The sequence below is a fragment of the Rhinatrema bivittatum genome, chromosome 6 (genome assembly GCF_901001135.1).
Source record: "Rhinatrema bivittatum chromosome 6, aRhiBiv1.1, whole genome shotgun sequence".
Classification (NCBI taxonomy): Eukaryota; Metazoa; Chordata; class Amphibia; order Gymnophiona; family Rhinatrematidae; genus Rhinatrema; species Rhinatrema bivittatum.
The window spans coordinates 246,281,227-246,296,938 of NC_042620.1; the positions used below are offsets into that span (position 1 = coordinate 246,281,227).

The 15,712-nt window shown below is 44.3% G+C and overlaps 1 protein-coding gene across 4 annotated transcripts in view; it reads left to right on the forward strand.

The window, feature by feature from the left end:
- LOC115094058 (sodium- and chloride-dependent neutral and basic amino acid transporter B(0+)-like) overlaps window positions 1–15,712 on the forward strand; it is a 271,756-nt gene that overhangs the window by 141,966 nt on the left and 114,078 nt on the right. For all 4 annotated transcript variants that reach the window (XM_029606716.1, XM_029606718.1, XM_029606719.1 and 1 more), the window contains exon 9: window positions 4,719–4,859. In XM_029606716.1, coding sequence (XP_029462576.1) covers window positions 4,719–4,859 — 141 coding nt within the window. The remainder of the gene's footprint in view (window positions 1–4,718; window positions 4,860–15,712) is intronic.

Genomic DNA, 15,712 nt, shown 5'->3' on the forward strand with positions numbered 1-15,712 from the left:
TGATTGGAACATGTAATCTTTGGGAATGTGCAAGAGTAGCACTTTTTCTATGCGGATCTCACAATGTAGGAGATCAGCATAGAGGAACTGGAAGCCCATGGGGCCTGCACAGAGGAGGCAGCAGAATGGGCTTCAGTGCCAATAGCAGCAATAAGCACCTCCGCAATAGCCATACAGCAACAGTGACAATGGCAGCAGAGGAATGAGAGAGGCTCTGAGGTTGCTGGCAAAAGAAAGAGAGGGGGTCTCTGCCTTTAGTGTGTGCATGTGTATGAATGGGAGTTTGCCTGGCGGTGTATGTGTGTGAATGCCTGGGTGCCTGCCTGAGGGTGTGTCTGTGTATGAGAATGAATGGGTGTCTTCCTGGGGTTTGTATGTGTGAGAATAGATGCCTGCCTGTTTGTGCTGTATGTGTGTGTGTGTGTGTGTGTGTGAGAGAATAAATTGGTGCCTGCCTGGGGGTCTGGGTGTGAGAATGAATGTGTGCATGCCTGGGGGATGGGGAGGGAGTGGTGTGAAAATGAATGGGAGCCCGCCTGGGGGTCAGTGTGAGAATGACTGGGAGCTTGCCTGTGTGTGTGTGTTTGTGTGAGAACGATTGGAAGCTTGCCTGGGAGTGTGTGTTTGTGTGTATGTGAGGGAGCCAGTGAGAGCATGAATGTGTATGAGAAAATCCAGGGGAGTAAGAGTTTGTGGGGGGGGGGGGGGGTGTGTGCAGGGGGAGAGAGTGCCTTAGAGCCTGAGTGTGTCAGTGTCTGTGAGAGCGAGAGGTTATGGTTGGGTATAAGAGCATGAATGTGTATGTATGTGACAGTGTATGTGTGAGAGAGAATGGACATGTGAGTATGTGTGAGAGAGAGAGGATAACCTCAATCAAGAGCTCCCATGTATGGACAGCAGGGGCTTTTTAAAATCCTTATTAGTTTTAATTATTGTGTGTTATTTGATATATGTGCTGATTTGAAATATTTATTGGTTTTAGGAAATTGTAAAAAATATATATGATTTTAATTAATAGAAATTCTATTTATCAGTAGTTTTAAAATATTATTTTATTAGTATGGTTTTACTATTATAACTGATGCTTTATGTTTCTTGATTTATTTGTTTTATGAGGAATGGTGGTTCTTTTTTTCCATTGTTAATACACTGAGTCTGGCTTCTTGGGGTTTCCATTTCAGTTTTTTCTAATTTGTGCTCCTTTATTTTGTATTCTGTATTTGTTGAGGGTCTGTCTCTGCTCTGTGTGTGTGACCATGATGAGAGATTCTGCTATCATATAATGTCTGTATAGAGATCTATAGCAATCGGGTTTGTTTTGTTTCCTCAGTAGGTGGAGTATTGGTATTCTAGGACCCAGTGTAATATTTACCCTTGCTTATTCACAGGTAGGGTTATTGTTGTTTGAGTCCTTGGTGTTATTACTGTTATGTTATGATGGGATTGCAGTATAGATTTTGAGTGTCTTTTTTGTGGTGTTTTGTGTTAGTTCACAATGTGTCTGGTAGTGGAAGGTGTTTGTGCTGCTGTTTTAAAGCAGGATCCATGCTATAGAGGTGGGTGAGATGAAGAAATGTCATTTTGGCTCCCCCCCCAATTCTTCTGTCTGGAGACACCACTGATTTTCTGTGACCTTAAGCATTAGTACAAGAAGGATTAAGGGGAGATGCTGGAGGGGCACACAAATGCATTGGCCCCTGGGCACCGGAGACCCTTGGTGCGCCACTGGGTGCGAGTCTTATGGGGCTGCAAGTGGTGGCAAAGAAGAGTGGAGATTTGGCAGGCCACAAGCAGTGCCCAACCTGCTCGCGACCCAGAAAACCCCAGTCAGCGGGTGTGATCGAGAATGAGGTAGGAGTCGGGGCCGAGACCGGGGGGGGGGGGGGGGGGGCGCAAGGGAGAAGGCTCGCCTAGGGCGCCAAATCCCCTTGCACCGGCCCTGGTGATGTGATCTCTTCTTCCTTTTCCCGTTAGTATTCTTGCAGCTGAGTTCTGTAGTATTTGTAGTGGCCTGATTGTGCTGTAAGGTAAACCAAGGAAAAGTGTGTTACAGTAGTCCGTGCTAGCAAATATTAGTGCCTGTAGTACTGTGCGAAAGTGGTCTTGAGTTAATAGGGGTTTTAGTCTTCGAAGGATCATTAGTTTGGCATAGCCCTCTCTTACTTTTATTGATATGTGTTGCTTAAGGCTGAGTTCGGTGTCAATAATTACTCCTAGGTTTCTAGCCTTATTGGTTAGCTCTATTGATTTGTCATTTTTAATTTTTATGGGATTTTGGATTTTTACAATGTTTTTTTGTTCAAGGTGTATAAATTCAGTTTCTTCTATGTTTATCACTAATTCCATTTGGTTTAAAAGCTGTTTTATTATGTCTATGTACATCATTGCAAGATTCAGTGTTTTCTCCATTGATTCCTCTACCGGTAGAATCAGTTGAATGTCATCGGCATATATGAAGTGTATGATACCTAGTCCTGCCAGAAGGTGACATAGGGGTAGCATGTAGATGTTAAACAGAGTTGCTGATAGTGCTGATCCCTGGGGGACTCCTGTTTTTAGGTCGATTTTTTCTGAAGTTGTGGTTTTTATCTGTACTTGGTAGGTTCTATTCGTCAGATAGGACGTGAACCAGTCAAGTGTTGTGTTTTGAAGTCCAATTTCTTCCAGTCTTTTTAATAGTATGTTATGGTTTACTGTGTCGAATGCTGCAGACAGGTCTAGCAATATCAAGATGTAGTGTTTTCCGCTATCAAATCCGCGTAATACATTATCTGTAAGAGAGATTAGTAATGTTTCGGTGCTATAGTGTTTTCTGAAACCATGTTGTGATGGGTAAAGTATGTTGTTGTTGTCTAGATGATCTGCTAGTTGCTTTTGTACTGCTTTTTCTATTAATTTTGCGAGCATAGGTAAGTTTGAGACAGGTCTATAGTTACTTAAAATGTTTGGGTCATTGTTTTTCTTTTTCAGAATTGGTTTAATTATTGCATTTTTCAGAGTCAGGCATTACTCCTTCGCTGAGTGATAAATTGACTATTTTGGTTAATGTGTAGGAGGTAATATCAGCTAGTTTTTTTATATTTGTGGTGGGAATGGCGTCAATTGTATGTGGTGCAGGGTTCAACTTTTTTATTATGGATTCTACTTCGGTTTGTGATATTTCGTCAAATGCGGAGAATTGTGTCACATCTCTTTTGTGCATTTTGATTTCCTGTTTGGTTAGTATAGGAATCTTGGCTCTAAGGTTTGAGATTTTGTTTGAGAAATAGTGTGCTAATTCGTTGCATTTGTTTTCCTGTGGGGTTTGGAGCATCTCTGCAGTGTCGTTGGTCAAATTTTTAACTATGTTGAATAGTGTTCTTGGGTTATTTGAAAAATTTTCAATTTTTGAACTAAAGAATTGTTTTTTGGCATCGAGAATCACTTTTTTATAATAGGCTAGTTGTTTCCTGAATTTGGTTAGGTTATCTGCTGATTTGTCTTTTTTCCATCTTTTTTCTTTTTTCCTCATGTTTTGTTTGATTTCCTTTATTTTTTCATTAAACCACGGGTTCTTTTGTTTGGGCTCATGTATTTGTATAGTTTTTATAGGGTTAATGTCGTCTGCCAGTTTACTTGTGTTTGCTAGCCACTCTGATGTTGCATCTGTACATTTATTGTACAGATGCAACATCAGAGTGGGGTATGTTTTATTAAAATGTATTTTTGTAACACTGGCATGTCCATTTAGTAAAAATTTGATATGATATGATGTAAGTGATATATGTAAAAAATTTTATTTCTATAATGATGTAGTTTAATTAATAAACAGGCCGATTCAGTAAAGTCTGCGGGAGAGCGGACGAACGCCCGCTCTCCCGGCGCAAGCACCGGCCCCTCGCCGGTGCACGCGATGCAGTATTCAAATTAGGTGGCGTGGTAGAAACGTGGAAAAGGAGGCTCTAGGGACACTAGCGCGTCCCTAGTGCCTCCTTTTTGACAGGAGCGGTGGCTGTTAGCGGGTTTGACAGCCGACGCTCAATTTTGCCGGCGTCGGTTCTCGAGCCCGCTGACAGCCACGGGATCGGAAACCGGACGCCGGCCGTGGGTCGAATTCAATTTTTATTTTTTTTTACATTTTTTACTCTTCGGGACCTCCGACTTAATATCGCCATGATATTAAGTCGGAGGGTGCACAGAAAAGCAATTTTTACTGCTTTTCTGTGCACTTTCCCGGTGCCGGAAGAAATTAGCGCCGACATTTGGGTCGGCGCTAATTTCTGAAAGTAAAATGTGCGGCTTGGCTGCACATTTTACTTTCTGTATCCCACACGCATACCTAATAGGGCCTGTTGAGGGCACTATTAGGTGCCGCGGGTTGGACGCACATTTTTCTCCCCTTACTTAATAAGGGGTAAGGGAAAACGCGCGTTCAATAGCAGACTAACAGTGCGCTCCATCGGAGCGCACTGTTCTGTATCGGCCTGAAAGTTATGAAATATATAATGCTCATATGAGATTTGATTATGAGGTATTATAAGATGTATTAGAGATAGTGGTCTAAAACATTTTTTTGGATAACATAATACATAGTTATGTGATGCCCTGTATGTGTGAAAGATTATTAATATTGGGGAACTGAATACCTCTCTGTATTTAATGACCATAACATGCTACATAAAATAAACATTTATGTACTAATACTTTGCTAATTCATGTCTTCTCATGCCTATTGGCAGGTGGTGTATTTTACAGTTGTATTCCCATACATTGTTTTGTCTATTTTTGTAATACGAGGCCTTACCCTGGACGGGGCTCAGGATGGCATTGATTTCTTTATTGGAACACAGTCTGATATCTCCAAACTGAAGAATGCAGAGGTGAGTTTACAATAAACTTTGCAAACAAAATGTATAAAAAAAGAGGTTTCTGGGGAAGGGTTTTATTTTTTTCCTTTGTAACATCTATAAAAGCAAGTTTGCTCACTGTATATGGTGTTTCTGTAGATAGGATGAATTAGTCATGCTGTCTGGGGACGTCCTCCAACAACCTGTAAGTAGAGCTTCTCTCAGAGATTACAGAGCTTTGGCTTTGTGCAGCTGCACTCATCTTCCCACATGATTCTCCATTTTCTTTTCAGTCTATAACATATCGTGTCCAGCGAAGTGGTACTTTGGAAGGCTGTCCAGGGAGGTGGGCGGGTAAGCATAGATAATTCATTCTGCTGTCTACGGAAACACCGTATATGGTAAGCAAACTTTCTTTTTCCCGTTGATAGCAGGGCTGAGTTAGCCATGTTGTCTCGGAGTCCCCAGCTTTGGGTTGTGGTCCACCATACATGGCATCTTGAACAAGGGAAGAGCACCCCCATTAAAAACTTGACAGTCCTGCATGCACAACCTGTCCTCAAAGTGGACAGCCTCACTTCCACAAAAAAGAGGTTAACACTGCTGAAACCAATGTCGCAGCTGAAGATGCCTGTTGGTCCAGGCAGTAGTGTGATGTGAAGGTATGCAGAGATGACCAAATGTCCAACAATGGCACTTTGTGAAGATGCACTATTGAAATAGCCACCGCTTGAACTTGGTGCATTTTGACTTTGCTTGGAAGCGTTGCTGATCTTTTCATGTAACAAAAGTGGATGGATTGAGATATCCAGCCTGATAAAGTCCTTTTTGTCACTGGTAGACCAGGGTTACTTGGACTGAAAGACACAAAGAGCTGAGAGGTTCTATCATCTGATTGTGTCCTATGCTTGTAATAAGCCAATGCTCTCTTAATCCAAAGTATGAAGAAGACGCTCCCTGTCAGTACTGTGTGGTTTTGGGAAGAACATTAGCAATGTAATGGTTTGGTTGAGGTAGAAATCCGACACCACCTTAGGTAAGAAAGTAGGATTGGTATGCAAGGTGATCTTGTTATGAAAAAACTATAAGTACAGTGGATAGGGGACAAGGGTCTGAAGCTCACTGACCCTTCTTGCAGAAGTCACTGCAACCAGGGATACCACTTTCCAGGTGAGATATTTCATATGACTGCTATCCATCGGTTCAAAAGGTGGAAGCATGAGCTCCTTCAAAACCAGCTTTAGGTCCCAAGGAACTGGTGGTTTCAACTCTGGCGGTCTCAATTGTAAGATACCTTTCATGAAACGAGAAATGAGAGGGTGATTCAAAACTGGGATTCTATTGCATGAGTGATGATATGCACAATGGCACTGACATGAATCCTAACCGAAGCAGTTGCTAAACTCAACAGGTAGAGTGTGTGTAGGTACTCTAGCAAGGCCTCTGGTGAGCAGGAGAACAGGTCCAAATACCTCGTACGGCACCAAGCCAAGTAACATTTCCCCGATAATTTTCTCTTATAGAGGATTTCCAGATGATATGAGAATGTCTTTAACTTGTTAAATCTCCATTCTGTGAGATGAAGGGAGGAGTTCATGGGGTGCAGTAAAGCTCAACCTTCTTGAGTTAAAAGATCTGCACTGTTCCCCAGTGAGATAGGAGGAGTGATGGACAGCAGAACTAGCTAGGCATACCATGGTTATCTCAGCCAAGCGGTGCAATTCGTATTAAATCTACGAAGTCCATGATGCATTTCTGGATGGTTCGAGAAATGAGTGGAATTAGAGGGTATGAGTACAGAAAACTCCCTTCCCTGTCCAAGGAATGAGTAAAGTAACTTGTGCGAATCACTCCTGGCTGGAATAAACAAAGCAGAACGTCAGAACCTTCCTATTGTGCTCCCTGGCAAACTGGTCCATGCAAGGGAGATCCCACAACTTTGAAGAGGTCGTCTGCCACATTTTGGTTTAGCATTCATTCGTGTGGATGGAACACTCTGCTGAGCCAGTCGGCCTTGGTGTTGGCCATACCTGGAAGATAGGTCACTTGTAGGGAGATGAAATATGTTTCTGTCCATTTAAGGATCTGAATCGCTTCCTTGCAAAGGGCCCTCGAAGCAGACTCTCCATGTTTATATAAAACATGGCTACTTCATTGTCCATGTGAAGCATGACCCTCTTTCCTCCAGCATGGTTGGAAAAAGTTAGGAGGGCGTTCCGATTTGCTCTGAGTTCCAACAGATTTATCTGACAGGCGCTCTTGGCTGGCGACCATAAGCCCTGTGTCTTCAGCCAGCCCAAATGCACTCCCCAGCCCTTCATTGAAGTGTCCATGGTGAGGATCAACTGATGCACTGGGCTTCAAAATAGGGCTCCAACTGAGAGTGGTAGTGGGGAAAGCCACCATGCTATGTCCCTGCACATGGCCTTTGTTAGTAGCACTGTTTTGTCTGTTGACTGAGTGAATTGCGTCGATTGAGACTTTAGACCCCACTGTAGGTAACACATATAGAGATGAGTACGTGGAACCACGTATATAGCTGCTGCCATGTGACCCAGCAAGGTTAAGATCTGACAGGCCAAGAGGTGAGCAGTGTTCTGGAGATGCCCTGCCAGCGATTGAAGGGTTTGCGCTCTGTCCTTTGGCAGGAAAGTTCTCTCAGCAACCGTGTCTATCTTGGCCCCAATAAATTGTAGAAGCTTCATTGGCTGGAGGGTGGACTTCTCGTAGTTTATTATGAAACCGAGCATCTCTAAACAATCGATCGTGAGTTCTAAATGAGTTCGAAGGGAATTTACTTCTGAGGCCACAAGAAGCCAATCATCCAGATAATGGGATAGTTGAACTCCTTTGTATCTGAGATGGACCACTGCTACCGCTAAACACTTGGTAACCACTCTTGAGGAGGATGAAAGACCAAAAGGAAGAACCTTGTACTGGTAGTGATGTCCATTGACTTGAAAGCATAGGTAAAGCCAGGAGGAAAGGTGCATCGGAATGTGGGAATAAGCATCCTTGAGATCTATAGAGCACATCCAGTTGTTGGGTTGTAGAAAGGATAGAATGGATTTGAGGGAGGTCATCTTGAACCTCTCCTTTGGAATGAACTTGTTGAGGGCTCTTAAATCCAAGATTGGGTGGAGTCCCCCTGATTTCTTGGGAATGAGGAAGTATTGGGAATAGAATTTCATATTGTGCTTGTGCACAGGTACTAGTAGAATGTCCTGTTTTTGCAACAGATGGGACACTTCCTCCTGCAACAGCAGTGCCTGAGCAGACTTCTGCAGAGTGGGTATAAGGCATGGAAATGGTGGGGAGCTCTTGAATTTGAACTGATAACTCTCGCGAATTATGTTCAAAATCCAACAGTCCAATGTAACTGCCATTAAAGAGTTGAAAAATTGGGCAATCCTACCTCTCACGTACAGCTGCAGTAGTGGCTTGGCTATCCTCAAAAACTCTGTGGCAGTTTTTGGGACACATTCGATGGTTGCCTCTGCTGGCATTGTCCCCTGGACCTATTCCTGGGTTGCGACTGCTGAGCTTGTTGTTGTCTGGGTTGAGAAAAAGCCGGTGTATGGTAGGTATTGTATTGCCATAAAGAGTGCCTCTGGTAGCTGAATTTCTGGAAGCTTGGGTAATACCTCCTGGAAGCAGACAGTTGATCTGATGGGTAAGCCAGAGACAGGACTGCCACATTTTGCTCCTTTAGCTGCGACACTGTCTCTCGCCAAAGAGGTTGTCACCCTTACATGGAAGATTGGCTTATTTTTCATGGACGTCTTCACAGCTGGCACTGGCTCTTAAACAGTCCATCCTGTGGGCTTCTATAGCCACCACTGATGTACGGGACGATGTTTCGTAGGCTTCGTGGACTGTGCAGAGTAGGTGACATAATCCTTCCTCCATGTCCATGAAGGGTTTAGGCAACACCGCATACCTGAAGCCCTGATCTAGATGGAGCTTGATGGATTGCAAACACTCAGAGATTCTGCGTGATATAAAATTGGTGCTGCTGTATTTTAGCATTTAACATGGCTGCCTGAAAGGCCTTCCTTTCGAACTCGTCCAGGTAGTGATTGTCCTTCTCTGGCAGCACAATGGAATGGAGCTTAGACTTCTTCGCCTTCTTCATAGCAGATTCTATCACAATGGAGGCATGCAGCAACTGCACCATCCCACAATACTAGGATCTTCTCATACAAAACTTCAGATCAGTTTTCCTGGACGTTGCGAGTCCCAAGAAGGGGAACTCCCAGGTCTTTTCCATGAGCGAATCTAGGACTGCATGAGAAGGTAATGCCATAAGCTTAGACGGCACCTCGAAAATTTTTAAGATGCCGAGGATTTCCACTCTAGGGTCTGGTATCTTTTTAGCTTTCACTTAAAGTAGACCCACCCACCCCACCTTCTCTATAAACGTAGAGTAGGAGAGGTCCTCCAGTGGTGAAGATGACTCCAGAGGCTCCTCAGGTGGGTCGGATGGAATGCCCGTAGAAGATCCTGGAGAAGTGGGTGGTGTGTCAAGTGGCTCCAAGCTCAGCTGTGGTGACAACTGCAGGTGGGTTATCCCTTCCTCTCACGGACTATGTTGTTGAGGAGGGGATTCATGCCATGGAGACAATTCCTCTGACTAGGGACGTGGAGGAGGATGTTTCTTGGCACCAGATTCTATGGAGACGAAGAGATTGTTAAGAATTTCTGATGTCTGAGTCATTGCCTGTGATGCTAGACCACCTTCTGCAGTGGTGCCCTGCTGTTTCAATATTGAAATTGTGTGATTGGGTTGTATGAATATTATATTGAAATTGTGTGATTATAAAATTGCTTGTGGTTAAATTATTATAGGTATTTTACCAGATAGAATACATTATAGAAATCCATTATATGTTATAGACTGAGCATGTACACATTAGGTGGTTATGGTGAAGTTTTTAGGGGGAGTTAGGGATGTTTGGCATGAGTGGTATGTGTAGTATGATGTGAATGATGCGTCGTTGAAGTTCTTAATTTGTGATATTCTTAGCACATAGTGGACCTATTACAACATATGAATTTCATGTTTGAATAAAATTTGATATATTCTTATCTATTGGCATCATAATTTGCCGAGTCCTCTGTTTTGGTAGTTTAGCTATGGTACCATGTCGGTCATTTCCCTGGGCAGACTGGAATCTTTTGCCCCTCTGTAGGTAGGGCAGCCAATAGTATGTCAGAGGCAGTGTGTGGTGCATCGCTGGCACCACCTCTCTGGATGGTCTGTGATGTTTGGATATGGGCTACTGAAGTTGAGGCGAATGTCTCTTCACTCAGGAGACTGATGATAGATCTGAGAAAACCACCTGTGATGACCCTGAAGAGCCTTCCAACCGGGAAGAATCTGAAAGCGTGCCCTTGTCCAATAGCTCCATGTTTCGCAGCTATTTGGGGGTAAAGACCACTTGAGGGTCCACTTGAGGCTTCTGCCTCAACATGGACTGAGATTGAGATGGCTTGTGTCCTCCAGACTCTTCCAGTGTCTTTCCCCTTGACGCATGTGCCAGCAGTGTTAGGTGCATTGGTGGCGTCGAGTGCATTGTGGGCCTGCGCGCTGAGTCAGGACTCTGCATTGACGCCTGTTTAAGCTGCGTTGATGGTAGCGTGTTAGTTGCATTCTTCCTGGGAGCTTCGCCCCTTGATACATCCATGCATTGTGCATTGCTATCGATCGACTTCTACTTTGACGTGTGTGGACATTCCTTGCGGCGCAGAGCATTGTCTTTGCCCCGTTGCAACGCCTGCTTCGATGCAGACTTTTCAGCGCTGTGGATCCTGGACGACACTGTCTCTGGCGTCAGCCTGGATGACACATCTCCCAATGCCTGATGTTTAACAGGTCGTGGGGGGTTGAGAGTTCCGGGGCATCGGACCCACTCGGCTCTGCTTCTGCTTACCTGTAGTCCTAGGGAAGAAGCCCTCTTCTTTTTTTCTGAGCGGTCCGTTCTCGGTCCTGGGAATGAGTGGGACGCATGGCACTCCAACGCAGGCGCATAAGATCCATCATATTCATCCCACAGGCAAGCAATTTTCTGTGTGCATTGCTTCTGGCCCAGGGCAACATACGACCACAGTCCCGACAGTTGGATTGTCATGCTTGGGCCCCAAACAGTCATAAAAGTGATGGACATAACTTTACCGCACTGGCAGTATTTGAAGCCAGGTGGTTTAGGAGCCATCGTAGCACCGAAAAGTGCTGTTCATTTTTTTTCTTTTTTTTATTTGAAGAACTCTGAGGAGAGAGGACAGAGAAACTTTGTGTGTGACTGGCAGCGCGGAAAAACAAGACTTAAGAGAAAATGGAGAATTGCACGGGCAGCCGCACAGAGCCAAAGAAATATCTGAGAAAAGCTCCACCTAGAGGTCGCCGGAGGACATCCCCGGACAGCATGGCTAATTCCGCCCTGCTACCGATGGGAAAACTGTTTACATTGCAACAAATACCACGCGCACTTTTATATTGGTGGACTTTCCACCAGTTCCCTTTGAAAGTTGTTGTGTGTACAAAGGTAAGTGTGGACACTGCAATGCTATTTTTCAGCAGGCAGATTTTTGCTGGAAAAATAGATTCATAGATTTGAAAATTTTATCTGCATGTAGGCTTTTCCGCCCCGAACCTCAATACCACCCTGCCTCCCGGGAATGTTTCCTCTCAATTGCACTACCTATTAAATGACATCTAATATAGGAAGATAGCTTTTTGAACAGAGATAATAATGGTCCATGGTAACATCTGATACATTGAGCTTGCAGTGCTTGGCCTGCATCTTGAACTGAAGGTTTTAATGGTAACTGTTTTAATCTCCTTTTTGTCTGTTTTACATGATAATTATGTACTTAGCCTGTTACCTGCCTAGAACCATGGACAGAGCGGGATATACTTTTTTTTAAATTAATAAATGTCAGACCAGACAAATTTATATTCAAGGAGTGGCATAGCCAGAACTGAATTTTTTGGGAGGCCCAAGGTTAACATGGGTGGGCAGTAGGCATCATGTCTAGGCCCTACTAGTTTTACTCATCAATAAATAATGCCTTAGTATGCACCCTACAATGGATTTCTGAGTATACTGCAACAGCATCATGCATCATGAATGACATTTTAAAATATTTTAATTCTATTATTACCAACATTAGAATTGTCTTATTAATCTGGATTAAATGTGTTATATTTATTGTAGTTCATAAATACACAATACACAATATCATATAAAAAGTAAATAAAAAATGTTTAACAGAAACATCAGATCCAATCACATAATAAAATAGCAATGTATTTTTTATGAATCCTCATTCCAAAACTTTGAGAATACTATAACTACAATAAAACAGCAATAACCATAATCATTACAGGAATTTATGATTTGCAACAGGTGTAGAATAGAACGAGAACATGCAAAAAATATATATTCAAATTCTGGTATCACCTCAGTGAAAGCAAAACAAACTCCCTTCATTGCCAAACACTTTGTGAAGTTACATAAAACCCTACAAAAACAAAAAAGAGACACCTAGAACCTTGCCATACCATACCATAACAGCAGTAACTCCTAGAACTCAAACAGCAGCAACCTTATATATGAGAAGGCAGCAAGGCAAAAACATTACTCAGAAGACTCAGAACCAATGTCAGGAAGTATTTCTTCACAGAGAGGGTGGTGGATGCCTGGAATGCCCTTCCAGAGGAAGTGGTGAAGACTAAAACTGTGAAGAATTTCAAAGGGGCATGGGATAAACACTGTGGATCCATAAAGGCTAGAGGATGGAAATAAAGAGTAGAGCCATGGGGGTGGCTTGCTGGAATGGTGGCTACTACTTGGTGATTACTACCCTTACTCAATAAGCCTTCACACAGTTAATGCAACTCCAACATTGCTATCTGCTTCAACGGCAAGGGGAAATGTGGAAAAGAGGATTTGCATTCAGACAACAACCAACAAGACTGAACTACACAGTCTGGGTAAACAAATAAGCATGGGGGTAGCTTGCTTATTGTGGCGGTTACTTCCCTAAACCAATTAAGCCTGATACTTCACTTTGCATGCATATTCAGCGTTGCTCTCTGCTTCAACGGCAAGGAGAAATGTGGAAAAGAGGATTTACATTCAGACAACATCCAGCAAGGCATGGATCTGTGCAGTCTGGGTAAACAAGCATCTGGGTAACTTGCTTGATGTAGTGGTTACTACCCTTAACCATTAAGCCTTACGCTCGCCTTTGATGTAACTCCAACATTACTCTCTGCATCAATGGCAGGGTGTGGCAGGAAATTTGAATCAAACAGTTACCAACAAGGGCCCTGAACTTGGTGGTCGGTGAAACAGCTAAGTATGGGAAAATAAGTGTGGGAGCTGGCTGGACAGACTGGATGGGCTGATTGGTCTTTTTCTGCCGCCATTTCTATGTTTCTATTACACCAGGCCCTATAACACTAATACTTCATCTACTGGGCAAACAGAACAAGCTGAATTGCTACAAATCCCTACAAAAAAAAATCATACTTGTCAAAATACTGCACTTCTGTCACACATGTGCATCACAGACCCTTACCTAATACAGAATAAGGGCTACAAATTAGAAACAGAAACATGCACACAAAACTGAAATAGAAATCCAGAGACTCTCTGAATCTAATATACTAAAGAAAAAGCAAAATAAAAATATATAAGAAATGCACATTCCCAGTCACTGATCTTATCTTTCTAATTGGTTGATCCCAATCTCTTTTTTTCCCCTTATGTGTCTATTTCCTTATTCCTTTTTCAGGGTCTCTGCTTTCCTTCGTCTTTCATACACTAACACTGGCTCTCTCATGTTTGCTGTCTCACACAGGATCCTACTCTGACATGTTTTCTCTTACATACACACCGACTCCCACTCTCATATGCTCTCTCTCACAAGCAGGCTTTCAAGTTCACATGCTCATACATGCAGGTTCTCATTCTCACAAACACATGCACAGGCTGTGGCTCTCATTCTCACTCTCACATGCTCTCTCACACACAGGCTCCCATTCCACACACACACATACATACACATATGCAGGCTCTCTTTCATGCTCTCTTTTACACACAGGCTCCCACTCACACACACACATACATGCAGGCTTTTATTCTTACATGCTTTCTTTCACACATAGGCTTCTAATTCACACACACACACATACGCACACAGACTCTCACTCTCATGTGTTCTTACACGCATGCGTGGATCCTAGGCCGAGGTCACTGTGACCTACTATGGCCTACACTTACGCAAGGCCGATGTTTCAGTCTGGGTCTAGGCATTGGGGCCAGCTGACCTAGGCCAAGATAGGTCACCATGACTTCGGTCTAGGTCCTATGCATTGCCCAAACTTGGAGGCTTGGATGCCTGGGCCTTGGCCTATGCCAGGGATCAGGCCCAGCCCCGATGCTGTAGTCTGGCCTGGAGACCAGGTTCCTTATACCTGCACCTCAGCCTAGGCCAATGTCTGAACTCAGGCCCAATGCCGCAGCCCAGCCTTGAGGCCAGATCTCAATGCCTAGCCTAGGCCACGCTGAGACACAGGCTTGATACTGCAGCCTGGCCCGGAGGCCGGGCCCCAACACCAGGGCCTCAGCTCAGTCAGGCCTGATGCCAGGGCTGGGTCCCAACACCTAGACCTCGGCCTAGGTCCAGGCCCACAGCCAGGCCTTGGAGCTCCCATTTATCATCTTCTTTCTTCAGGTTTTCTTCGCCGACTAATGCCGTCCACTGGGGGTCATTACACCAGAGTTAATTAACTCCGGTGCATCCTCCCCAGCAGAGGGTGCCATTTTGATGTACCGCAGGTAATTCAACCGCCGTACATCAAAATGGCACCCTCCGCTAGGGAGGTTGTGCCAGAGTTAATTACCTCTGGCGCAATGACCCCAGCAGACAGTGTCAGTTGGCAAAGAGGAGTGGAAAAAAGAAGATGAAGAGGAAGTCTGGGGTCTGGGGTCTGGGCCTGGGCCGGGGCCTGAACCTGGGATGAGGCCTAGGCATCGGGACCCAGACTTCTTGCCGGGTCACAGGGTCAGGCCTGTGTTCAGGCCAAGGCTCCAGCATTGGGATCCAGCCAGGATGCAGCGTTTGATTTGATAAGTATGGGGGGGGGGGGTCGTCAGGAAATTTGCCAGGCCTAGACCTTTGCTGAGGTCTCGGCCTAGACCCCTGAATCAGGCCAGGGCCTAGGCTGAGACCCTGATGTCTCACTCGGTTGCAGGCCACAGCCCCTTCATTGGGTCACAGCCTATGCCTAGACAGGGCTCAGGCTTTGGGCCTAGGCCAAGGCCGAAGCACCGGAATCACGCTCAGGCATAGGCCAGGACCCCTGCCTTCGGTCTCAGCCTGCTCCCTAGGCAAGGCCCCAACTTCAGACCTAGGACTAGTCTCGACCTGCAACTTTTTTATTTTAAATAGGTTTTCAAAACAAAATGAGAATCCGAAGAATTTTCATGGGAATTTAACTCATTCCATTTTGAAAACAATCCAAAGCGAAATAGAAAATTTTGTCTCATTTCCTATTTTGTTTCTCCCAAATGCCCATCCCTAACACACTTGCCCAAGGCAGGCTCCCATTCACACACACACCCAGGCAGGCTATCATTCACTTACACACACAAAACACAGGCAGGCTCTTTATCAGGAGCAGAAGGGGAAGCCCGTTCTGCTGCTTCTCCTCATGTGCCTGCCCCACTGTATTCAAAACTTGCGGGGCTAGCACTTCTTCTATGCTGCTCTTGTGATGCCCGAGATCAGCATAGAACACCTACTGGCCGCTAGGGATGTGAATCGTTTTTTGATGATTTAAAATATCGTCCGATATATTTTAAATCGTCAAAAAT